This window comes from Eschrichtius robustus, chromosome 9 (assembly GCF_028021215.1).
Source record: "Eschrichtius robustus isolate mEscRob2 chromosome 9, mEscRob2.pri, whole genome shotgun sequence".
NCBI lineage: Eukaryota > Metazoa > Chordata > Mammalia > Artiodactyla > Eschrichtiidae > Eschrichtius > Eschrichtius robustus.
The window spans coordinates 53,308,500-53,334,049 of NC_090832.1; the positions used below are offsets into that span (position 1 = coordinate 53,308,500).

Sequence of the window (25,550 nt, forward strand, 5' to 3'; positions counted from 1 at the left end):
AAATTAGACTAGGAAACTAACAGATATGTTAGGAAGAATTTTAAATTAAAATATAGATGAATGAAGGTACATCAGTACCACAATAGTAAAAAAGAGGAGGAGGGAAAAGAAAAAAAAAGGTGGGGGGGAAGGCCTTGGCTGTGCAGGGCGGGGCCTAAGCAAGGGTGAGGTTTGGGCGGTGGACGGGGCCAATGCTCAGGACCCACAGGGCTGGAAAAGGCCCTGAGGGCTGTAGGGGGTGGGGCTTAGGCTCAAGGAACAGAAGGGGCCCAGGCGTGCCCCCCACCCCTAGTCTCAGAGGGCAGAGGACCTCACCTGGGAGCCCAGCAGGCTTCCTGGGCTCGAGTGGGCAGGGCAAACACCCTCCTCTCCTCTCCTCTTCCTCCAGTCTGGGAGGCCCTCTCCCGCCTGCCTCTCCTGATCTCCCTGGCCTCCCTCCTATGCCCCCAAGGACCTACGTGGCATGGAGGGGGCTCTGAGGGCAGGGGATCAGCCTGGGAGCTCAGCAGTCTCCCCGGCCCCAGTGGGCCAGGCAGTCACCCTCTGCTCCTCTCCCGTTCTTCCCAGAGTCCCTCCTGCCTGCCTCTCCTGATCTCCCCGGCCTCAGAGGCGCCAATCCTGTCTGGCCTCCACTTCTCCTCCCCCCTCAGTCCCACTATGTCCTACCGGTTCACTTTGGGGTTCCTCCCATCTCCTTGGGCATCAGAGTCTCCCACAGCAGCCGTTAGGCCCCCTAGTTGTGGGGAGACGCTAACTCTGTGTCTTCCCACCTGCCATCTTGACTCCGCCTCATTACAGGTACATTTGATATGTGACACCAAAGGCAAAAGCCACAAAAGCAAAAATAGATACATTAACCTTGGATAAAATAAAAAACTTTACTGCTTTTAAGAAAACCATCAAGAACATGAAAAGACAATTCACAGAATGGGAGAAAATATTTGCAAATCACATATCTGATAAGGGACTTGTGTCCAAAATATATCTTTTAAAAAGCCTCTTAAACTCAATGATAAAAAGACAACCCAATTTTAAAATGAGCAGAGGATTTAAATACACATTTCTTCCCCCCACCAAAATATATATGTGTGTGTGTGTGTGTGTGTGTGTGTATATATATATATATATATATATAATTGTCCAGTCAGCACATGAAAAGATACTCAATATCATTAGTTATTAGAAAAATGCAAATCAAAACCACAGTGAGATATCACTTCACTCTCACTGGGATTGCTAAAATAAAAAAGACAGACAATAACAAGGGTTAGCAAGAATATGGAGAAATTGGAACCCTCATATATTGCTGGTGGGAATGTAAAACGGTGCAGCCACTTTGGAAAAGTTTGGCCGTTCCTCAAAAAGTTAAACACAGTTGAGGATACGGGGAGGGGGAAGGGTAAGATGGGACAAAGTGAGAGAGTGGCATGGACATATATACACTATCAAATGTAAAATAGATAGCTAGTGGGAAGCAGCCACATAGCACAGGGAGATCAGCTCGGTGCTTTGTGACCACCTAGAGGGGTGGGATAGGGAGGGTGGGAGGGAGACGCAAGAGGGAGGAGATATGGGGATATATGTATATGTATAGCTGATTCACTTTGTGATACAGCAGAAACTAATACACCATTGTAAAGCAATTATACTTCAATAAAGATGTTAAAAAAAAAACAAAAACACAGTTACCATATTACTCAGCAATTCCACACCTAGGAACATATACAAGCAAAATAAAAACACATGTACATGAATGTGTACATTTGTACATGAATGTTCATAGCAGCATTATTCATTACCAAAATGGAAACAATCCAAATGTCCATCAACTGATGAATAAATTAACATGTGATATGTCTACAAATTGGAAAATTATTCAACCATAAAAACAATGAGATATTGATACATGCTTCAACATGGATGAATCTTGAAAACATATTAAATGAAAGAAGCTAGACACAAAAGGTCACATGCTGTATGATTCCATTTATATGTCATGTCCAGGAGAGGCAAATCCATAGAGACAGAAAGTAAATTCGTGGTTGCCAGGGGCTGGGAGTAGAGTGGAACGGGAAGTGACTGCTAATGGGTGTGGGATTTCTTTGTGGGATAATAAAAACGTTCTGGAATCTTGTGGTAATGGTTGCACAACTATGTGAAGTATGACACCATTTTTATTAATAAAAATAGATATGTATATACATATACATACATCTAGATGGTGAGATAATAAGTGATTTTTATTTTTTTGTGCATGTGCTTTTCTGTTGTCTCCCACCAGGGGACAAGCATTACCTTTGTAACTAGAGAAAACAAACCTCTTAAAATCAATTCGAATCAAATTCAAAAACTGAGATCTTGCATTTCCTGAATAACATTTTAGGTGACCCAGTGCAGATTACATTCATATGAAATTCTAGAATAAGCAAAACTAAATTGTGTTGGGGAAAAAAACCAGAAGAATGGTTGCCTCTGGAGGGGTGGGAGCAGGAATTAACTAGGAAGGGGCATAAGGAAATTTTCTGGGGTGACAGAAATTACAGTAATGGTCTATATGTTGACAGGGGTTTATGTTACACAGGAGCATGCACTTGTCAAAACTCAGGGAACGTACACTTAAGACTTGTGCATTTCGTTGTATATAAGTTTTACTTAAAACCCATAAACAAATATTGAACTCAAGTTAATGATAGGTACGCTTAAGTATTTAGGGTAAACTGTACTTTGAGATATATATTTTTAAAATAAGGTGGATTAATGGATGAATAGGGATAATAGAGGATAGATATGTGATAAAATAAATACAGTAAAATGTCAATGGTAGAATATAGCTGGTGGTTATATGAGTGTTCAGTGCTTTGTATTTGAAAATTTTCATAACTAAACATGGGGGGAGCAGGGATAGACTTCACTGTCTGTCCTGACTCCCCAAGCTCCATCTGTCTAACTTGCCTCTTTTCCCACTACCTGTTAGGTACTTCTCCTTGATTGTGGACTTCATCTTCAGCCCCTACAGATCATTCCTGCTTTCCTTGTTTTTATTAAGCTTAACATCATTTTTCTAGTTGAGAGCACTTCTCAGTATAAAAATCATGTTTCTTTCCCTCCTTTCTCCCATACCCTCGAATCCAATTGAGCTCTAAATTCTTCTGATTTTCACTTTATAATATCTCTCTCTTTCCCATTAACACTACCTTAATTCTGCACCAATTACCTGCATTCTAGTGGCCATTTCCATGGAGGACTAAAGTGGGATAGCTAAGAAAATAATTCATATGTAACTTGCTCCATGTCTTTTTACATGCTTGTGATAGAATTGTTCAAATAGTATACTGTATTAGAATTTATTTGGTTATTATAAGCCTGAAAACTCTGAATTCCGGCCTTGCATCCTCTTAGTTTGTATGTCAGTGATTTGTATGTTAGTGATTTAGATGCATACACTCTTGTCGCAGAGAACAGAAAGATAAGAATTCTATACTATGATTGGCCTCTGAAGACAACTGGTCCTGCTATATGAACTATGCTAAAGTTGTCAGTTTTCACCTTGGCAGATACCTGATGCCAATTCTATCATATTATTCTGCAGGTCCATTTTACAACTAATTTCTCTTGGAAGATTCACCAAGGAGTGAAATTGTTTAACCAACATGCTCTAGGGGTACTTCATTAACTTTTCCCCCTTTATGGCTAGACTAGCTGGCTGTAGGGAACATCAACCCTAAATTTTTCCCATGTTAAAATAATTGGAGCTAAGATGTAGTATTTTGGGGCCCCAACGATCTATGTATCTATGTGTTGGAATGGAACTAGGTTTTATGAGGAAGAAGTTGGCTCTGTCGCAAGCATTTTCCCCACAGGATATGGGATAGCCACATTTTGGGAGGCTTCATTCTTTTTTTTTTTTTAATTTTTATTTATTGGCTGTGTTGGGTCTTCGTTTCTGTGCGAGGGCTTTCTCTAGTTGCGGCAAGTGGGGGCCACTCTTCATCGCAGTGCGCAGGCCTCTCACTATCGTGGCCTCTCTTGTTGCGGAGCACAGGCTCCAGATGCGCAGGCTCGGTAGTTGTGGTTCACGGGCCTAGTCGCTCCACGGCATGTGGGATCCTCCCAGACCAGGGCTCGAAGCCGTGTCCCCTGCATTGGCAGGCAGATTCTCAACCACTGCGCCACCAGGGAAGCCCTGGGAGGCTTCATTCTTAACATGTCAGTCCTGCTTTCACTTGGTTGGCAGAGCACAGGGGCCTTTTAAAAGACCTCCAGGCAGATGAATGGATAAAGAAGATGTGGCACATATATACAATGGAATATTACTCAGCCATAAAAAGAAACGAAATTGAGTTATTTGTAGTGAGGTGGATGGACCTAGAGTCTGTCACACAGAGTGAAGTAAGTCAGAAAGAGAAAAACAAATACCGTATGCTAACACATATGTATGGAATCTAAAAAAAAAAAGAAAAAGTTCTGAAGAACCTAGGGGTGGGACAGGAATAAAGATGCAGAGAATGGACTTGAGGACACAGGGATGGGGAAGGGTAAGCTGGGACGAAGTGAGAGAGTGGCATGGACATATATACACTACCAAATGTAAAATAGATAGCTAGTGGGAAGCAGCCGCATAGCACAGGGAGATCAGCTCGGTGCTTTGTGACCACCTAGAGGGGTGGGATAGGGAGGGTGGGAGGGAGACGCAAGAGGGAGGAGATATGGGGATATATGTATATGCAGAGCTGATTCACTTTGTTATAAAGCAGAAACTAACACACCATTGTAAAGCAATTATACTCCAATAAAGATGTTAAAAAAACAAAAAAAGACCTCCAGGTCTTTGAACCCTGTGTTAGCCAATTCTTTATTATAGGCTCACGGAAATTGCTTTAAAAACGCACAGTCCATCAGTTCTTCCAGATATTTTAAACTTTATCTGCAGAGGAAGCCAGATCATCAGAGAGCTATATAGCTGGTCTCTAGCATACGTTTTCAGTAAATTGCAATTTGGCCATATTAGTTTAATGTGTATCTATAGCGTCCATGGGAAAATGATAATTTCATGATTGTATGCATGTATTTATAGCTCCAAACTTTTGAATACTTATTCTGTGTTGTTATGCTGGGTGCTTTAAGTGCATCATTTAAATTTAATCCTCCCAACCCTCCCTTGGAGTAAATATTACCTCCATTTTACAGGTCAGGATACTGAAGCTCAGACAGGGTACACAGCTCATAAATGGCAGTAATAGGATTCAAACCCAGGTATATCTGATTTTTAAATCTGGTGGCCTTACCCACTAGGAAAGCAATTGGGAAATTTCCCACCATATCACACTGTACAGCCTTAGCATCTGTATAAATACCTTGACAAGCATTGTTAACTTGTAATCTTATTCCTGGTTTTAACCTTTTCCCCTATTTTCATCAACTCAGTGATTTCCTCAACTATTTACTTTTACACCATTGTAATAATATATTTTTAATAAAGTTCCTAAAGTCCTTTTGGATTTATATTCCATTGAGGTACAAAGAAAAAGAAATGAAAGCCCCTCTGAAATCCCGTAATTACTTTTATTTAATGTTGGCTGGGGTTTTCTCGTGTTATGTGCTTTCATTAAATTTTCAGGTTTTTGTTCTAGTGTACACACTGCTTAAGTTATGAAATAACTGAGGAAAGCCTTCTACTTTAAACTGTCCTCTGGTGCTTCTAAACACAATGAGTAAATTTTACCCTAGGCTCGCACAGGCAACACATCTTTAGCCTCAGCATAATCAGATATTTGAGGAAAGGGAGGGAGAGTAAAAGTAGTTAATAAATCGAAGTTCATAATAGAAACTATTGTGAAAACCCCATTAGTTTGCTCCCTTACTTAAACTGGAACAGGGTATGACACCGTTTACAGAATCCCCGAGGTCTACTTTTTGGTGCCCTGTAACCAGATCTCTTTTCACTGTTCTTCAGATCCTGTTCTAAAATCCTAAAGATATATCTTGTCCGCTGTAGAAGGTGCAGGTGATTTCCTCATAGGAATCACCATTCTTCGTCATTTTTAGAAGCTCCTCTTCTGTACCATGCTGTCTTTTCTAGATGGCCCACTGTCCTGTGTTCCCAACCACCTGGTGTCAAATAGCCATTCAAATAGAACATTCTGCCTCCCTGGTTTCAAGCGATTTTCTTGGTAACGCTAAGTGTTGGTCAACACGGACCTGGCTTGGATTTGCTCTGTGTGCTGTCAGGGTGCGAAGTTTTGTGAACGCATCACATTTTTTCACTCTAGCAATGCTTTGTTTCGCTGTCTTATCAAGGCACTCATCTTACACTTGCAGCCACCTTCGCCTTTCTGACGTGCTCTGCTGTGGCAGCCCTGTTGCTAACAATTTCAGGGTTTAATTAGCTGAGACACAGAAACCATTTTCCCCTTAAATTCCCAGACAGTGATTTGGCAAAATGAGATCTACTAGATTTAGGGTAAAGATGGAAAAGAAAGAACAGATTAGGTATCATTTCACGCTAGTTGGGTGTTATTACGTGAGAACAGTAAATGTTTCACTTCGTTATTTCCAGTTCAAATCTAGTGCAACTCAAGCAGAGAGATATAGGAATAAGAGAAATTACATAAATATTCTTTGAAAATTTTTTATTTTGAATTATACACACATAAAAAAAAGACGGGCAAAGATTCATCTGCTTGCCATTTGCATCATACTACCTCCCCCAACTAAGAGTTTTCTCGTGTTATAAAGTAAAGCAATTCTCTGTCATGAATTTCTTCCTTTTTCAGGGACTCATGTCAAAATATTTAAGAATCCTAGTGGGCCTATGGGCCTGGCACAGAAAACTTTTATGTAAAGTTTATCAGATAGAGTATTTGGGAGTGGGAGGATCCCAGGGGGAGAGAAAATTATTAATGAAAAGTACCAGGCAGGTTAAACTCCCACCACTCAACATCCTAGTGGTTCCGGGAAGGTTCTGCCTATGTTTTTCCTTCATGTCTTTCATATTTAGAAAGGACTTTTTTCTTACTAAACAAAGTGAATCTGTTAAATAATAATTCAGCTCCCCACTTATACTTATCAACAATAAACAAGTGTCAAATTAGAACACATGATAAACATGAGATGACAATGGTGTTCTGGCAAAGACAAATCCAACGATGAAACTTTACAGCGGGTAAACATATGATTTTCATCAGATTTTTTTTTTCCAGATTCTGAATACATATTCCTGTTAATGTTTCTTTGTGCTCAAGGAGCCCAAAGAGAGGGCACTTGTAAAGAAAGTCAAGAGGGTAAGAAAACCATAAGGAATAGAGAATCTGGGGTAAGGGAGGAGGTCCATGGGCTACTTCTCTTTGGCATCCTCACCAAATTATATACAAGTTTTTCATATGGGATCTTACTTGTGTATCTTGAAACTTTCTCACTAAAACCATGCTCCACTAGCTACCAAGTTTCGAGTCCAGTGTGGTCTGTTAGGTCACAACAAATGTCTCTATGGCATCACTGAGCTTGTTTGTGATGGAACTAGAGTGAACTCAGTGTAACATGGAGTTACTCTGGTTCCTTGGCATGGGGCTCTGGAATGGCAGAAGTAACATTTTAACTGTTAGCAGGAAAGGAAAAAAGTTCTCAGTCATTGCAGCTCTATTCTTAGAGGAGAGTCCGCACCTGGGGCTCTCCCCAGAGAGAGAGGCACACCCCCGTCTTGCAGGACTCTGGGCCCCAGCAGGTTGCACTTCCTCCTGTGCTCAGAGCTCTTCTTCTACCTGCTCTGCTCAGACTTAGAAGTGGATATTCCCATTTTATTGTTTTTGTGCATTTTTGACATCCGCTGGGGCGGCCTCCACCGCATGTTGAGCTGCCTGTCGGCTGGGCTGTCCAGGTTATCTCTGGAGGTACCACTGACTGTTTTTGTTAGTGCTTTGGTTACAAAGATGTACAAGTTTTGAGAGGTTTACTAGTACTTAGATTGCTTACAGCACAGTACAGCACTAGTACTGTCAGCAATGTTCTTTTTAATGAACATTTTTACAGAATGCATCATTTTTCAGGAACATGTATCTTGTATTATAACAGAAATCCTGCACTTTGTTTATACTTAGTGGATGCTTAATAAATGCTGACAGAGTATTCATAAGTAATTAACTATATCACAAGAATTTTAAAAAGCGATTCCAAGGAATGACTGTGTTGACAATGAACCAAATTACAAGATCACTTGACTTTTCTAGAATATAAAATCTTTAAAAGTCATTATAATTTGCATGATAGTTATCACTACTATTTTAGAGAAACAGAAGCTAACTTTTCATTTTCAAAGATTGATGAACAATCATCCATTAGTTCCTGAAGCTGAATAACAGGAAACTGTACTCGTTTTTCAAACCATTTGGCAACTGTAAGAAGCTGCTGGTCACAAAATGCACGTCCAATAAACTGTAGTCCAATTGGCAACCCTTGGCTTGAGAGGGCCATAGGGACACTCACTGCTGGCAACCCTGAGGAAAAGAAAGAGACCCATTAAATGCTGATTAATTCTCCACCCTAAGATGCAGAGACCTCTTCCACTTTCCAGTGCCAGTAGGTACAAGACAGGATAAGGTTAATAAAAAAGAATCACAAAAATTATATGTATGCTTCTGTATCTTCCTTTGTTCACTTAATATATCTTAGAAATCACTGTATATCTGTTCACATAGACCTTCTTCATTCCCTTTTTTATAGTTGCATAGTATTCCATCATGTGGTTTTACCGTAATTTATTCAACCATTCTTCTGTGGTTGGAGATTTTGGTTGTTTTCGGTATTTAGCTATTTCATGCCAAGTCCCAGTGAATTACCTTGTGTATTTTTTTGGTATTCCTGAACGTTTCTCAGCGGAAGGGGAACTGTTTCATCAAAAGATAAATGCATATGTAATTAGATATTTTGCCAACTTTCCCTCCAAAAAAGTTGTACCTTTTCAACTCCTATCAGCAAAATGAGTGTTTTCCTACAGCCTCACCTATAGAGTGTGTTGTTGAGTTTTTGAATTTTTGCCAATTTGTTAGATGAAAAATAGTAATTCAGGGTAGTTTTAATTTTAGTTTTGGGGCAGAGAAAGTAGGAGAGCCTGGGACATCTTGTTATGCCATAAAATAAGAAAGTTTTCAAAAATGAATGGGGGCTGGTCTAAAGGATACACAACTGTTGGTTAAATTTGAGCATCAAAAATAATGACAGTTAATTACTTATAATACATTGAATTTTTTTAAAAAAGGAAAGCTTTTTTTAAAAATTATTTTTTCTTTTTTTAAATTAATTTATGTATTTTTTGGCTGCGTTGGGTGGGCTTTCTCTAGTTGCGGCGAGCGGGGACTACTCTTTGTTGTGGTACACAGACTTCTCATTGCGGTGGCTTCTCTTGTTGCAGAGCATGGGCTCTAGCCGCGTAGACTTCAGTAGTTGTGGCACATGGGCTCAGTGGTTTTGGCACGCGGGCTCAGTAGTTGTGGCTTGCGGGCTCTAGAGCGCAGGCCCAGTTGTTGTGATGCACAGGCTTAGTTGCTCCGTGGCATGTGGGATCTTCCCGGACCAGGGCTGGAACCCATGTCTCCTGCATTGGCAGGTGGATTCTTAACCACTGCGCCACCAGGGAAGACCCAGGAAAGCTGTTCTTTAGAGAAGGCTGCTAGCTAACATATGTAGAAGGAATGATAGAATTAGAAAAGTCAGCATTTTGTAATTCTCTAAGTAATGCTTAATTCAGGCAAGGATCATCAATAGATGCTAAAAGTGGGTTCAAGTTTATTGGGAAACACTGTCTCAAAGTATCACATCACCACTTGCTTACAACTGACAAAAGGAAAATGTGCCTTTATAAGGAAAATATCTGGTAGTTACTTCCTTAACCAAGGGATTAACTTAGCTTCCAAAAGTGGGACAAACTGATATTTAACTGTTTCTTGATATGAAGCATATGTAGTATTTGTGCCAAAAATTTTTAACTCGACCCAATCGTGAGGAAGCAATACGACAAATTCAGATTACAGATGGGATATCCTACAGGTCAAGCGGACTAGACTCCTCAAGAGAGTCAATGTCACTTAAAACAAAAATTTTAAAAGGTGGGGGATTTCTTATCAGTAACTATGCAGGCCAGAAGAAAGTAGCAGGGCATTTTTTAAGTGCTAAAGAAAAGAACTGTCAAATCAGAATCATATATCCGACAAAAATAACCTTTAAAAATGAAAGGAAAATCAAGACATTCTCAGAAGAAAGCTAAGAGAACTGGTTGCCAGCAGACCTACCCTAAAAGAATGGCTAACTGTTCTCCAAACAGAAAGGATATGGTAAAACAAAGGATCTGATACATCAGGGAGAAATGAACACAGTAAATAAAAGTATAGATAAATACAACAGACTTTTCCCTCTGCCCTTGAGTTTCCTACATTATGTTTGATGATTAAAACAAAAATTATAACAGTCTGATGTGGTTCAGACTGTTACAAAACATAGAGAACTGGGGAACTGTTCTAGACTTTAAGAGATATTATAAACAAATATAATATATCGGGGAAAAAACACCCTATAAAAGGCATTTTTGGTACAACTGAGGAAAGTTAAATATGAACTGTATTTGGAATATTACTGTATTTGTGTTAGGTTTCTTAGGTGTGATGATGGAATTGTGGTTATGTAGGAGAATGTCTTTATTCTTAGACAATTCATGCTAAAGTATTTAGGGGTGAAGTAACATGATGTTGAAACTTTCAAATTATTCAAATAAAAGCTAAGAGTGTGTGTGCGTTTGTGTGTGTGAAAGAGAGAGAAAGAGAGGAAGGAGAAAGCCAGTGAGGCAAAATGTTAACAAGGATGAATCCAAGCAAAGGACATATGGGTATTCAGTATACGACTTCTTCAACTTTTCTAGGTTTGAAAATTAATGTATGTGTGTGTGGTAAGTGCAAGCATGTGCATGCCTATAAATACACACATGCACACACAAACACACATTCCTAAGCATTCCAGAAGGACAAGCTATTGCGTTTAGGGAACAATCTAGCTAGAACCTAAGTAGAAGACCAGGGTGTCTACCTAAAAATTTGAAGAAAACCAGAATGTTCTTGAGGGATCCTCACCTGCCATATTTACAGCCTGTGTAAAAATATCACCCTGAGCACTTCGTGTTCTGTTGTCTTCTCTGATGAACTCCGTGTGTGGCACTGCCTCACTTAAGGTGGTAGGAGTTAGCAAGACATCCACTCCAGAGTTAAAAACATTCACAAAATCACGAGCAATGAGTCGTCTCACCTTCTGTGCTTTGACAAAATAATTCTCATAGTTTCTGTGGAAAAAAGTAGACAACACTTCAAGGGCTTTTTGTTATTTCTTTGAATCAATTCTCATGCATAAGCCTTGTTAAAAAAATAGATGACACTTTAAGGGCTTTCTGTTATTTCTTTGAATCAATTCTCATGCATAAGGCTTGTTAAAGAATCACTGGATTCTTGGCCTGTTGGAGCAGGCACCAGTAAGATTCCTAACAACACAGAAAAATGAATTTTGTTCAACCGCGCTGTTACTCTAAAAGTTTGTATATCTGGAATTAATTAAAAATCACCAGTAGATGCAATTCTGCACATATAATCACAAAATATTAACACTTCCAGGGACATCATTAAACCAGAACATTCATTTTCAGGTGAGGAAAATCAAGTGCATAGCAACTAAATGACTCTCCAAAGGCTGCAAAGATTGACAGGGGTAGAGGAAGGACTAGAACTTAGAGGTCTCTGGAGGCTCATTCCAATCCTCTTTCTATTATTATAATGTTCTATTTCATCTATAGTTATAATTATTATAAGGACTCTGAAGTTTTGGAAAATTCTAACATGCCATCAGAATTAGACACTAGAAAGCAGGCTCTGGAAACAGTAACTGGGGAAAGTATGCAGTGTTTGCAATTTTGTACTTTACAGACAGGTATAGCCCAGGAATGGAAATGTGAAATTCATGAAAAGATGCTTCAGGCCTGCCTGCTGAATGGGAGAAGATATTTGCAAATGCTATATCTGATAAGGGGTTAATGTCCAAAATATGCAAAGAACTCATACAACTCAACATCAAAAAAATAAACAACCAATTAAAAAATGGGCAGAGGCCCAGAACAGACATTTTTCCAAAGAAGACATACAGATGTGCCAACAGGCACATGAAAAGATGCTCAACCTCACTAACCATCAGAGAAATGCAATTCAAAACTACAATGAAATATCACCTCACACCTTTCAGAATGGCTATTATCAAAGACAACAAATAACAAATACTGGCAAGGATGCAGGAAAAAGGGAACCTTCGTGCACTGTTGGTGGGAATGTAAAGTGGTGCAGCCACTATGGAAAAAGGTATGGCGATTCCTCAAAAAATTAAAAACAGAATTACCACACAATGCAGCGATTCCATTCCTGGGTATTTATCCAAAGAAAACAGAAACACTAATTTGAAAAGATATATGCACCCTTATGTTCATTGCAGCATTATTTACAATAGTCAAGATTTGAAAACCACCTAAGTGTCCATCAGTAGATGAATGGATAAAGATGTAGTATCAATACATATACAAAATGGAAAATTAGCCATAAAAAAGAATGAAATCTTGCCATCTGCGACAACATGGATAGACCTAGAGGGTATTATGCTAAGTGAAATAAGTCAGAGAAAGATACTGCATGATTTCACTTATCTGTGGAATCCAAAAACCAAATGAACAAACATAACTAACAGAAACAGAGTCACAGATAAACGAACAGGTGGTTGCCAGAGAAGAGGGGGGTGAGGGGCAAGGAGAGAAATAGGTGAAGGAGATTAAGAGTTATAAACTTTCAGGTATGAAATGTACAGTTTGGGGATTATAGTCAGTAATTATGTAATATCTTTGTATGGTGACAGATGACAACTAGATTTATCATGGTGATCATTTTGAAATGCAGAAAAATATCAAATCACTATGTTGTGCACCAGGAACTAACACAGTGTTGTAGGTCAATTGTACTTCAAAAACAAACTCACAGAAAAAGAGATCAGATTTGTTGTTACCAGAGGCGGGGTGTGGAGGGAGGGGGAATTGGATGAAGGTGGTCAAAAGGTACAAACTTCCAGTTATAAAATAAATAAGTACTAGGGATGTAATGCACAACATGATAAATATAATTAACACTGTGTATGTTATCTATGAACGTTGATAAGAGAGTAAATCCTAAGAGTTCTCATCATAAGAAAAAAAATTTTTCTTCCTATTTCTTTAATGGTGTGTCTATATGAGATGACAGATGTTCACTAAACTAATTGTGGTAATAAAAAAAATAATAAAGGATATGGTTACTCCCCACCCGCCCCCCAAAAGAAAAACGCTTACTTTACTGAAAAGATTAAGGAATTAGCCAGACATAGGCGTGACTATAAGTCAATGATGCAAAGAAAGGGAAAAAGAAAATATTCCTTAGATCCTCCTGAAGCTGTTAATGAAGGCTGGCAAAAGTATTAACCATTCTAACTTCAGTTTCCTCACCTGAAAAATGGATATAACAACTCCAATCTTTCTGAGGACCAAATACAATGAGATAAAAATGTGAAATCTTTTTTATGCTGAAAGAATGCTATAGAAATATCAGATGTCCTTATTATCATTTGACCACAGGATCTACAGGGAGATGAATGCAGGCATCACGTATAATTTACCCAACAGTTGATGGCTTAAATAATGTACTAACAACATCTTTTTATAAAAAAACAAATACTTCTATTAAACTTCTTCCTACTTTAAATATGGTTCAAAAGCCCAACTTCTGCTTCCATCAATGATGGGAATATTAGGGATGGATTTACTCTGCCATTTTAAACAACCGAAAACTAGACAAAATGAAACAACCATTTTCAGACATTAGACAACATTAGAAGGAAAGCGAATAAACAAAGCCCTTTGATTTCCCCATTAATCAAATAATAATTTTAGTTTTTGTTTTCCAGCTTTATTGATATAATTGACTATAAAATTGCTGTGTGTGTGTATATATGTATATATATACACACATGCACACACACATACATACATACAATGGAATATTATTCATTATTATATATATATATACACACACACACTATATTTTCTTTGTCCATTCATCTGTTGACGGACACTTAGGTTGTTTCCATGTCTTGGCTACTGTGAATAATGCTTTGAGGCAGTGATTTCTTTCCTTCAGATATATATACCCAGAAGTGGGATTTCTGGATCATATGGTAATTCTATCTTTAATTTTGGGGGGAATCTCCATACTGTTTTTCATAGTAGCTGTTCAAATAGTATCTTTGGAAAAAGTAATCCTAACTATTGGCCCTGAGGAGATGCACAGATGAATAAAATGCTTGCTATGTATGTATGTATGTATGTATGTATGTATGTATGTATCTATCTATCTATCTATCTATCTATCTATCTATCTATCTATCTATCTATCTATGTATCTATCTATCTATGGGACATAGAGCAAAACCCCAGGAAGCTATTCGGTACAACCACTCTTGCTTTTTCACACTTCTCACATCCTCTTAGACAGACCTGGTAGTATGTAAGATGAATCCTATTCACAAGATGGTGAACAAACTTATACCAAAGTCATAGTAATTTAAAATTCTTTTTTGGAGCGAACAGATACACGATGCAAGGGAAAACTAAGTTGATTCACTAAGTTTTTTAAGAGACACCAATGTAACTTCCTGCTTAAGGCTCTCAGGGCAGTCAATGTGGCAATAATAGGGGACATTTAATGAGGCTAAAATCCTTCAGGGCTTCCTACTTAGCTTGTACTAATCATTTAGCTAGAGCATCAATGATTTTGTTTGTTTTTGAATAACCAGGAGCCAAAAGTACCATAAATGGGCCTTTAATTATGATTTCTAATTTAAATCATAAGGATTTTGCTTCCTTAGCAAATATCTCAACTTATAAGACTTGATAGACATGCTACTACTTTACTATGGAGTTTTCAAGAATGGGGAAAATTCCTAAGCTGATTATCTTACTCTTTTAGTACGAAAAAGTTTCCTGAGAGGATTCTTTCTCTCACCACATCATTGAACCCTTCCCGTCTGGTTGCAGCATACATGGCTTCAGTAGACACATCAGTGTCACATCTGTGACCTGATAACAAAAAACAAAAACAAACAAACAAACAAAAACCCACAAAACATTAATTGAAAAGGAAGTAAAGTTTTGGCTGAAAAGCAGGTCTAGATTCACATTTGTGATCAATACTAAAATTTCATGAGATTGACCTTAATGGTTTCTCTTTTTTATCTGCCTTTGGACTGACTGACTTGTCAGGAATCAAGGAGAGAGAAGACGATAATGAAGAGGGAAACTTCAGTTGTTCACTCCCTCATTCATTTATTCATTTTATTCAGATGTTTACTGAGCTCCTACCCTGTGCCAGGTACCACACTGTATGGACTAAGAATACAGAGCTAAAATACTCTACCTTCAAGATACAGTCCAGAGGGTGAGCTGAGGATACAGAGATATTATGATGAATAGTGTGAATGCTAAAATGACAAAGGTAAAGGGATTCACTGATTTACTTCTATAAATCTTAACATTATCCCTGGCAATAATATTTTTTTGCTACTAATAAACGAACCTTTCAAATGTTTGAGACAACTTCCTTAAAAATCCAAAATACAGGCAACTTACCATACTCTAGCCCATCAAATCTTGCCATATTCGACGCCACTTCCGATGTACACAATACGTGGTAGCAGACAATTGAGTAACTGGTGTGGGGCAGGGACACTTCAATTACTTTGGCCCCCTCAGACTCAAAGAGATTAGCAGCTTTGGACCAAAGAGATCGTACTTCACTCGACAATTCTGGTGTAAGATATTCCTTAATGGAAAAAGTCAAAATACAGAAATTAGAATATCTGTGTAGATGGTGTTATAAAAATTTGTACTCCAGAAACTTTGGCAATACGTTAGAACATCTGATTAAATTGCTAGCAGGTAGCTAGAAAGATTGAACTAATTTAAGACTGTTTATGGCATGACAAGCACAGTACTAGATTCTGTGAGCTCGATATAATATTAAAGATTGGCGATCTGGTTGGAGAACTTATATTTGTTAAATGTTCATTATATATCAGGCACTCTGCTAGATACTTTCCAAAGGTTCTCTCATTTAATGCTTTTAACAGTCTTACGATGTAGGTATTATCATCCTTCTTTTTATTAATGAAAAATATTGAGACTAGAGAAGTTAACTAACTGTCCTAATGTTACATAGCAGGTAAGTAGAGGATCCAGGATTCTCAACTAGGTCTGTTTCTCTCTAAATCCTTAAAAGTAGGCACACCTATTACCTTAACTGAAGATTTTAAAGATTTTACAGTATTTCTCTACAGCGGTGGTCTCAACTGGGGGCAGTTTCCTCTCCTCTTCCTCTCAACCAGGGGATATCCGATAGCATCTGCAGACAGTCTTGCTGGTGGGGCAGTGGTGGTGGGGGGGACGCTACCTCTAGGGTTAGAGGCCAGCGATGCTGCTGAACATCTCACAACGCACAGCACAGTCTCCCAGAACAAAAAAATTATTGCTAAGCTCAAAGTTAAAATTTTAAAAGGTTAGTAATTTAACATATCTATTTTCATGTGCTCAGGTCACATAGCTAATAAAAGTGGCAGAGCAGGGATTCAAACCCAACCAGTCTGTTTCCCAAGTCTGTGCTCTGTATTTGACTTGACAGTACTTTTGTAAAGACAGAGTTACCTTCGGAATTCCTATACACAGTTTGCTCACATCTGTCAAAGTAGGAAGCGTAAATGGTTTAACAGGATCTTGAATTGTGGTAGAATCTTTGGGATCATGCCCAGCTAGTATACCTGTTAAGTAGAAATATTTATGAGTGACAGACACAGTACTGAAGCGAAATAATAATGTTTTGAAACTACACGGAATTGCATAAATACCCAACACAATGGCTGCATCATCCACACATCTGGTTAGGATTCCTGGCACATCCATTGAATTCACCAGGGGAATGAGGCCATGACGAGAAACTAAGCCATAGCTAGGTTTCAAACCGACAACCCCACAGTGGGCAGCTGGATTTCTGGTTGATCCTCCTGTATCGGATCCTAAAGCCCTGAAATTTAAATGAAATTCTCTTTAGCAGGATAATATATCTCTAATTCTATTTGAAATCTATCTTTTTAAATGTATATTTTAAAAATGTATTTCCTCCTGATTTTACAAAAAATAAAACATGCTCATCTCAGAGAATTCTTAAAATACAGAAAAGTGTAAAGATGTAACAAAATATTCCACCACCCTGAGGCAAACACTGTTAACATTTTAGCATAGTAACTTCAAGTCTTTTTTTAAATGAATTTTTCTTTCGTTCAGGTCATTCTGTAATCATAAGTTTCCATCTCTTTTTTGCTTATCATGAGCCTTTTACTATGTCATTAAAATTACTGAAAATTTTAAATATGTATAATACTCTATCATATCAATTGGCAATTCCCAACTGATTCCCAATTTTAAAGTCCATTCTCCTATCAATATACATACAAATCTTTCTTTTAAGTTCTTTATTTTTTTAATTGAAGTATAGTTGATTTACAATGTTGTGTTAATTTCTGCTGTACAGCAAAATGACTCAATTATACACATATATACATTCTTTTTTATATTCTTTTCCATTATGGTTTATTCCAGGATATTGGATATAGTTCCCTGTGCTATACACTAGGACCTTGTTGTTTATCCATTCTATATGTAATAGTTTGCATCTACTAACCCCAAACTCCCAGTCGATCCCTTCCTCTCCCCACCTTCCCCTTGGCAACCACAAGTCTGCTCTCTGTCTGTGAGTCTTTCTGTTTCGTAGTTAGGTTCATTTGTGCCATATTTTAGATTCCACATATAAGTGGTATCATATGGTATTTGTCTTTCTCTTTCTCTTTCTGACTTACTTCACTTAATATGATAATCTCTAGTTGTATCCATGTTGCTACAAATGGCATTACTTCGTTCTTTTTTATGGCTGAGTAGTATTCCATTGTATACACGTACCACATTTTCTTTATCCATTCATCTGTTGATGGACATTTAGGTTGTTTCCATGTCTTGGCTATTGTGAATAGTGTTGCAATGAACACAGGGGTGCATGTAACTTTTTGAATTATAGTTTTGTCTGGATATATGCCCAGGAGTGGGATTGCTGGATCATATGGTAATTCTATTTTTAGTTTTCTGAGAAACTTCCATACTGTTTTCCACAGTGGCTGCACCAACTTACATTCCTACCAACAGTGTAGGAGGGTTCCCTTTTCTCCACACCCTCTCCAGCATTTGTTATTTGTAGACTTTTTAATGATGGCCATTCTGACCAGTGTGAGGTGGTGTGGTACCTCATTGTAGTTTTGATTTGCGTTTCTCTAATAATTAGTGATGTCGAGTATCTTTTCATGTGCCTATTGGCCATCTGTATGTCTTCTTTAGAGAAATGTCTGTTTAGGTCTGCTGCCCACTTTTTGATTGGGTTGTTTGTTTTTTTGATATAGAGCTGTATGAGCTGTTTGTATATTTTGGATATGAAGCCCCTGTTGGTTGCACTGTTTGCAAATACTTTCTCCTATTCCATAGGTTGCCTTTTTGTTTTATGGTTTCCTTTGCTGTGCAAAAGCTTGTAAGTTTGATTAGGTCCCATTTGTTTATTTTTGTTTTTATTGCTATTGCCTTGGGAGACTGACCTAAGAAAACATTGGTACAATTTATACACATACAAATCTTATACCTTCTTTTAATGGCAATTTTATAATATGCTTTTACAAACTAAACACACCCCTCCCAGAAATTCAGATACAGCCATTCTACTACCCTATTTAGGATCATGGCTAGAAATGTATTTTAAGTTATTTAAACATTTATGTTGTTGCCAACTAGAATAACTGCATAATAAAGTACTTGTAGGGAATTCCCTGGTGGTCCAGTAGTTAGGACTTTGTGCTTTCACTGCCGAGGGCCTGGGTTTGATCCCTGGTTGGGGATCCCACAAGCCATGCAGTGCAGCAATCAATCAATCAATCAAGTACTTTGTAATAAACACCTTTAAACATAAATCTTTGCCCATATATCTGATTAAATTTTAGGCTAGCTTCCAAGAAGTAGAGTTAATGGGACAAAAGGTCTACCTGTCATTATAAGTTCTTAATATATTTTGTCAAATTACTTGTCAGAAAGGTTATACCAATTTATATTCCCAATTGTAGTGAATCGGATTTTTTTATGTTTCATTATCATCACTGAATAATAGCAGCTCTTAAAATTTGGTTAATTTGATAACCAAAAGCTTTGCTAATGTGCATTTCTGAATAATTCTTCACATCTATTTGTATTTGTATTACCCAACTATGAAGTGTCTGTTCATTTCTTTGCTTAGTTATCTATATAGTCCATGTTTTTCCTATTAAAAAAGAAACCTTGAGGACATTATGCTAAGTGAAATAAGTGAGTCACAAAAGCACAAACACTGCACAATTTCACTTATATGAGGTACCTAGAGTGGTCAAATTCACAGAGACAGAAAGTAAAAGAGTGGTGGCCAGGGGCTGGAGAGGTGGGGGGAGGGCAAATGGGAGGCTATTGTTTAAGTGGTACAGAGTTGTAAGTTTTGCAAATGAAACCAGTTCTGGAGACTGGCTGTGTGATAATGTGGATGTACTTAACACTACAGAATTGTACACTTAAAAACAGTTAAGATGAGAAATTTTGTTATGTATATTTTACCACAATTAAAAATTTAAAAATTTTAACTATTTCAGGAAAAAAGGTTTTTCTGATTAGAAAAGTGTAATGTCTACTGTAAAAATTAAAATATTTTATAACTATATGATCTATAAAGTGAAATTTCTCTTATAATCACTGCCCCCATAATAATCCTGTTATCACTTTTTAATATATATTTAATCAGACACTTCCATGCAACTAACATATATACATATGTAATTATTATTTTTAACAGAAATAAGGCATACTATACATACTGTTCTGCAACTTGTTATGTGTAATTATTACTTTTAACAGAAATAAGGTCACACTATACATAGTGTTCTGCAACTTGTTTTCCACTTAACAGTGTATTTTGTATTTCTTCCCATGTCACCACATAGCGCTCTAAATCATTCTTTTTAGTGGTTGCATAGTATCAATACTCCTAGAATCTTCCTGTTTTAAAAACTATTATAAAAGAAACAAATCAATAGGGGGGAAAACAAATCAGAACACCTGACGGTTTGGGACCCATTCAACCTGGAGTTACTTTGGGTCTGTGCCTCTCTTGAGTACACCCAGAGTGAAGCTTTGGACTAAACAAGGCTTCTATGTGTCACATGGCCCTTGTGCTCTACAGAAAATGCAAATTAGATTGTCTTTCTTACCAAGTCCACTTGAGCCACAAAATCAGCCTGCTGCTTTCACAATTTCTAAAAGGACACATTTTCTTATTAGGATTCCCTGATGGCTGGGTAAAAGTAAAACCTACATTTCCATAGGAATTATGTGTCAAAATGCCATCTTCTCAAAGCACATTCAGAAAGATGAACACTAAGTGGGGTGAGGAGGATAGAAAAAAGCCCCTAATCTTGCAATCCTTGCTTGTCAGAACTCTCATTAATATTAATGTGGTGCTATAAAATTCCACAGAGATAAAATGAAATGGTTTTACTTGTTAACAAGATTTCAGGGAAACTTAAAAACCTGTAGAATCTAAATCTCCATAGCTCTAAAAAATATAAATAATTTATTGATTGCAGCGCCTCAGAAAGAGCTTAGTTTTTCAGTGGATAATTAAGGAGAGATAAAATACATATAGTACTGCTAAAGAAAACATTCTATTTGGTTAAATTGAGACCAATAAAATAAATATAATAACAGCAATATTTATTTACTCTTCTTTAGATGGTTAAGAAATGCTTTACAAATGGGACTTAAGACAAAGCATGATTGATGGATTCTTTCCAAATACAAAGTATGACAGTTGAACAAACCACCTCCCTACAAATTTGAAAAAACTTTATGTACTGATATACATTTTTAGTTGTAGGTTTAGAAAAACACTATTTAATATATTCTATTGATACATATTAGGAGCATTTTCTTCCTCCCTCCCTCCCTCCCTTCTTTCTTTCCTTCCTTTTTTTTTTAAGTCAGATTTAGCTGAAGGATAAACCATAGCTAACAATTTAGTTCAGCAGCACTCGACTAAAGCCAAGGTATGTTGGTCTCTAAATATCTGTACAATCAGTGAGCAGATACCCAAATAAATTATTTAAAAATGAAATTCAGTGAAGTCTATTTAAGCTAACTGCTTTATTCTGTAAAATCATGTTTTTAAGAGGGCCATATACTGTAGAGGAAGAGTTTAAATGCTGTCTTAAATTGAAGTTAAATGTATAGAATACACATAAGTGTACCATAAAGTTGGGTGTATTTAAGATATAATTTTGATACACCATTGAGCACAAATAGCTCAGTAAAGGGAAATAAAAATACCAAGGTATGAACGACTCTATTGTTGAATTCTGTGTATGGTTTATGACTGTTTGTATTAGGTTGGGTTTTTAAAGTACAGATAGAAAAAAACACCTTACGCAAAGCACATGAACGCTGACACAGCCGCCGCGCTCCCTCCTGAGCTTCCTCCAGTTATCAGCCAATCTGAATCCTCATTCTCACCATGAGACTTCTGCTTCCTCTTTTCTCTATATTGTTTTGAATAACTCCAGGGGTTTTTAACCGGTCCAAATATGCCATCTGTGCTTCCAGATCTGAGATGAAGAAGTGAAGCAAGATACCTTAATACAATTCATTTTATGTAAAATTTTCATCTCCTGATTGTATTATTTGCTTCTGACACTGTATAATCTACTATAACTTGAATTAGAAAAGGTAGGAAGCCTGCTTAGATGTACCTTTCTTTAATTAGACAGTTGAGGAGGTGAAGGATGGGAAGTAACGGCATTTGTGGTAGAAAGAAGGAAAAAACTAGTCTGCTAAGAAAAGAAAATTTTTATCCCAATTGATCATCTAATTCAGCTTAGGATGATTTCCTTCGTAAATTAAGGTCTTCCAGTTGAAGAGTGTCACAAAACAACCAAACAGTTAACAAGTAGTCTTTTGAAGGAATTCCTCTGTTAATCAGAAGTTTGTTTGTTTTTTTTTTTAAATTACAACTCTTAATTTTTTTTTTTAATTTTTATTTATTTATTTATTTATTTTTTTAATTTATGGCTGTGTTGGGTCTTCGTTTCTGTGCGAGGGCTTTCTCTAGTTGCGGCAAGTGGGGGCCACTCTTCATCGCGGTGCGCGGGCCTCTCACTATCGCGGCCTCTCTTGTTGCGGAGCACAGGCTCCAGACGCGCAGGCTCAGTACTTGTGGCTCACGGGCCTTGTTGCTCCGCGGCATGTGGGATCTTCCCAGACCAAGGCTCGAACCCGTGTGCCCTGCATTGGCAGGCAGATTCTCAACCACTGCGCCACCAGGGAAGCCCAATCAGAAGTTTTAAGAGGCGAATTCCCCAGTGGTCCAGTGGTTAGGACTCCGCACTTCCACTGCAAGGGGCAAGTGTTCCACCCCTGGTCGGGGAACTAGGATCCCACATGCCGCATGGGGAAGCAGAAAAAATTTTTTAAAAATAAAAATAAAAAAGTCAATTACATTTCTATATACGAACAATGTTAAACAATTAGAAATTGAAAAGAAAACACCATTTTCTATAACATTAAAAAAACATGAAATACTTGGAGATAGATCAAATGTGCAAGATTTATATACAGAAAATCATAAAAATATTGCTGAGAAAAATTAAACTCTAAATAAATGGAAAGATATACAGAATTCATAGGTCAGAAGGCACATATTAAGATGTCAATTTTCTACAACTTGATCTATAAATTCAGTACCACCACAATCAAAATCCTATCAAGCTTCTCTGTAGAAATTAGTAAGCCAATTCTAAACCTTATATGGAAACGCAAAGGATCTAGCATACGTAAAATAATTTTGAAGAGGAACAACAAAGCTGAAGAACTCTTATTACCTAATTTCAAGGCTTACTATAAAGCTACAATAATCAAGATAGCGTGATACTGGATATACAGATCAACAACAGAATCCAGAAATGAACCTATACATGTGTTCAACTGATTTTTCTTTTTTAATTAATTAATTTATTTTTGGCTACGTTGGGTCTTTGTTGTTGCGCGCGGGCTTTCTCTAGTTGCGGCGAGTGGGGGCTACTTTTCGTTGCTGTGAGCGGGCTTCTCATTCCGGCGGCTTCTCTTGTTGGGGAGCACAGGCTCTAGGCACGCAGGCTTCGGTAGCTGTGGCTCATGGGCTCAGTAGTTGTGGCTTGCACACTCTAGAGCGCAGGCTCAGTAGTTGTGGCGCACAGGCTTAGTTGCTCCGGGGCACGTGGGATCTTCCCGGACCAGGGCTCAAACCCGGGACCGCTGCATTGGCAGGCGGATTCTTAACCACTGCGCCACCAGGGAAGCCCCTGTTCAACTGATTTTTGACAAAGGAATCAAAGTAATTTAATTTGAATTCTTATACAAATAGTCCCAGATCTACAGGACAGACATATGTAAAAAAAAAAATGAACTCTGGCTTTCTTCATATCATGTACAAAAAAATTAACTCAACTGGATCACAAGTTTAAATGTAAGAACTGAAACAATAAAACCTCTAGGAGAAAACATAGGAAAAAAACCTTTATGACCTTGGGAAAGGTAACGATTTCTTTGAAAAGACAAAAACATGAGTCATTAAAGAAAATGATGAACAGGACTTTATCAAAATTAGAAACTTTCACTCTTTGAAAGGCATGTTCAGAGAATGCAAAGACAAGCCAGAGACTCAGAGAACATATTTTCAAATCACCTATCTGATAATGGACCTGAATCCAGAATATATGGAAAAAACTATTATAACTCAGTACGAAGACAACCCAACTTTTAAAAAAGGGCAAAAGATTTGAATAGATATTTCACTGAAGATATATGGGTAGCAAAATAAACACATGGTATTTAACATCGTTAGTCATCAGGGAAATGCAAATTAAAACTAAAATGAGATATGACCTATTAGCAGAACATAATCTCATGGAGGGTCTGAGAAACTGGCATTCGAGTCCTCAAGAAATCACCTCACTACTTTTAGGTACCTACACTTAATGAAATTAAAGACACAGATGAAAGAAATACAAGAAGAGAAAATTTCAATTTTACTTACCCCATAGCAAACTCATCTAAGTTTGTTTTTCCCATTAGTAGAGCTCCCTGATCCAACAACTTCTGAACTACTGTAGCATTATAAGGTGGTACATAACCTGAAAAAAATTCAGTTATTTTCTTCTTTTTTAAAAAAATTGAGGTATAATTGATTTACAATGTTATATTACAGGTGTACAACATAGTAATTCAAAATTTTTATAGATTATACTCCATTTAAAGTTATTATAAAATGTTGGAATTTTATTATAAAATTCCCTGTGCTGTATAATATATTCTTGTAGCTTATTTATTTATTTTATTTATTTATTTTTTTTGCTTATTTATTTTATACATAGTAGTTTGTACCTCTTAATCCCCTCCCCTACCTTGCCCCTGTCCTCTTAAAAATTCAGTAATTTTTATCATAGGAAAGAAAACAGTGAACATGTAAATCATATACAAGAAACAAAATTTTAAACTGCAATTAAGCAATTCGTATTGACATGTTAATTATTCCTAATTTAAGTAGTAGGTTGTACTTTCTTCTGAAAGTTAACTTTTTCTACTGCTAATTGCTATATGTTTTCCAAAGAAAGTCTATATATTCTGTCTTTACATCCTAAAACTATTGACTTTAACAGTTAGTACTACAAAGTATTGAATGAGATGTACCCAATTCATTTGAAACTAATCACAAATCATTATTTTGCTCATTGTACTTGACTTTCTCTTCTCAGATGTGCAATACCATGGTAATTTTTATCTATTTCCAGCAGGACTAGATCTTCATTGTCAATTACAATTTCCTCTCTCTAGTGTATATTCCCAGACAATTAACAAGTCTACCTATCAGAGGAACTTGGGGCATACACCTCATAGAATGTTAGTTTTAGTGCGTAGTACCCTAAATATGCTTTTTCCATTTCTTTTTCCTCCTTGGATCCAAATATCTTGATAAATATGATTCCTTTTTGACCTACTAAACTTTAAAAGATAAAACTAAGCTTCACTATACTAAGTATAGTGATAGATGGAGGAGTCAGGAGATAAAAATAACCAGACAGTAGATGCTAATAAATCCTCATACCATCTGCAAAAGAGGGGGAATGACAGCCACTTTATACTTATTTCTATGTTACCAACGAGTGGGTGTTAGAGGTCACTTAGCATGTTTGTGATCAGTTATCAAGTCTTCCTAAGTAGGATTCATCCATTAAGCAGGCCTACCCCCTGAAGAATAATTTTGCATTCT

The 25,550-nt window shown here is 37.3% G+C and overlaps 1 protein-coding gene across 2 annotated transcripts in view; it reads right to left on the reverse strand.

Moving 5' to 3' along the window:
* Window positions 1-6,614: 6,614 nt before the first annotated feature.
* QRSL1 (glutaminyl-tRNA amidotransferase subunit QRSL1) overlaps window positions 6,615-25,550 on the reverse strand; it is a 29,765-nt gene continuing 10,829 nt past the window's right edge. For both annotated transcript variants that reach the window (XM_068551409.1, XM_068551408.1), the window contains 8 exons: window positions 24,318-24,414; window positions 21,676-21,852; window positions 16,990-17,165; window positions 16,790-16,902; window positions 15,719-15,911; window positions 15,052-15,169; window positions 11,112-11,317; window positions 6,615-8,489 (listed from right to left, as the gene is read on the reverse strand). In XM_068551409.1, the coding sequence (XP_068407510.1) occupies window positions 8,272-8,489; window positions 11,112-11,317; window positions 15,052-15,169; window positions 15,719-15,911; window positions 16,790-16,902; window positions 16,990-17,165; window positions 21,676-21,852; window positions 24,318-24,414 (1,298 nt within the window). In that variant the 3' untranslated portion in view covers window positions 6,615-8,271. The remainder of the gene's footprint in view (window positions 8,490-11,111; window positions 11,318-15,051; window positions 15,170-15,718; window positions 15,912-16,789; window positions 16,903-16,989; window positions 17,166-21,675; window positions 21,853-24,317; window positions 24,415-25,550) is intronic.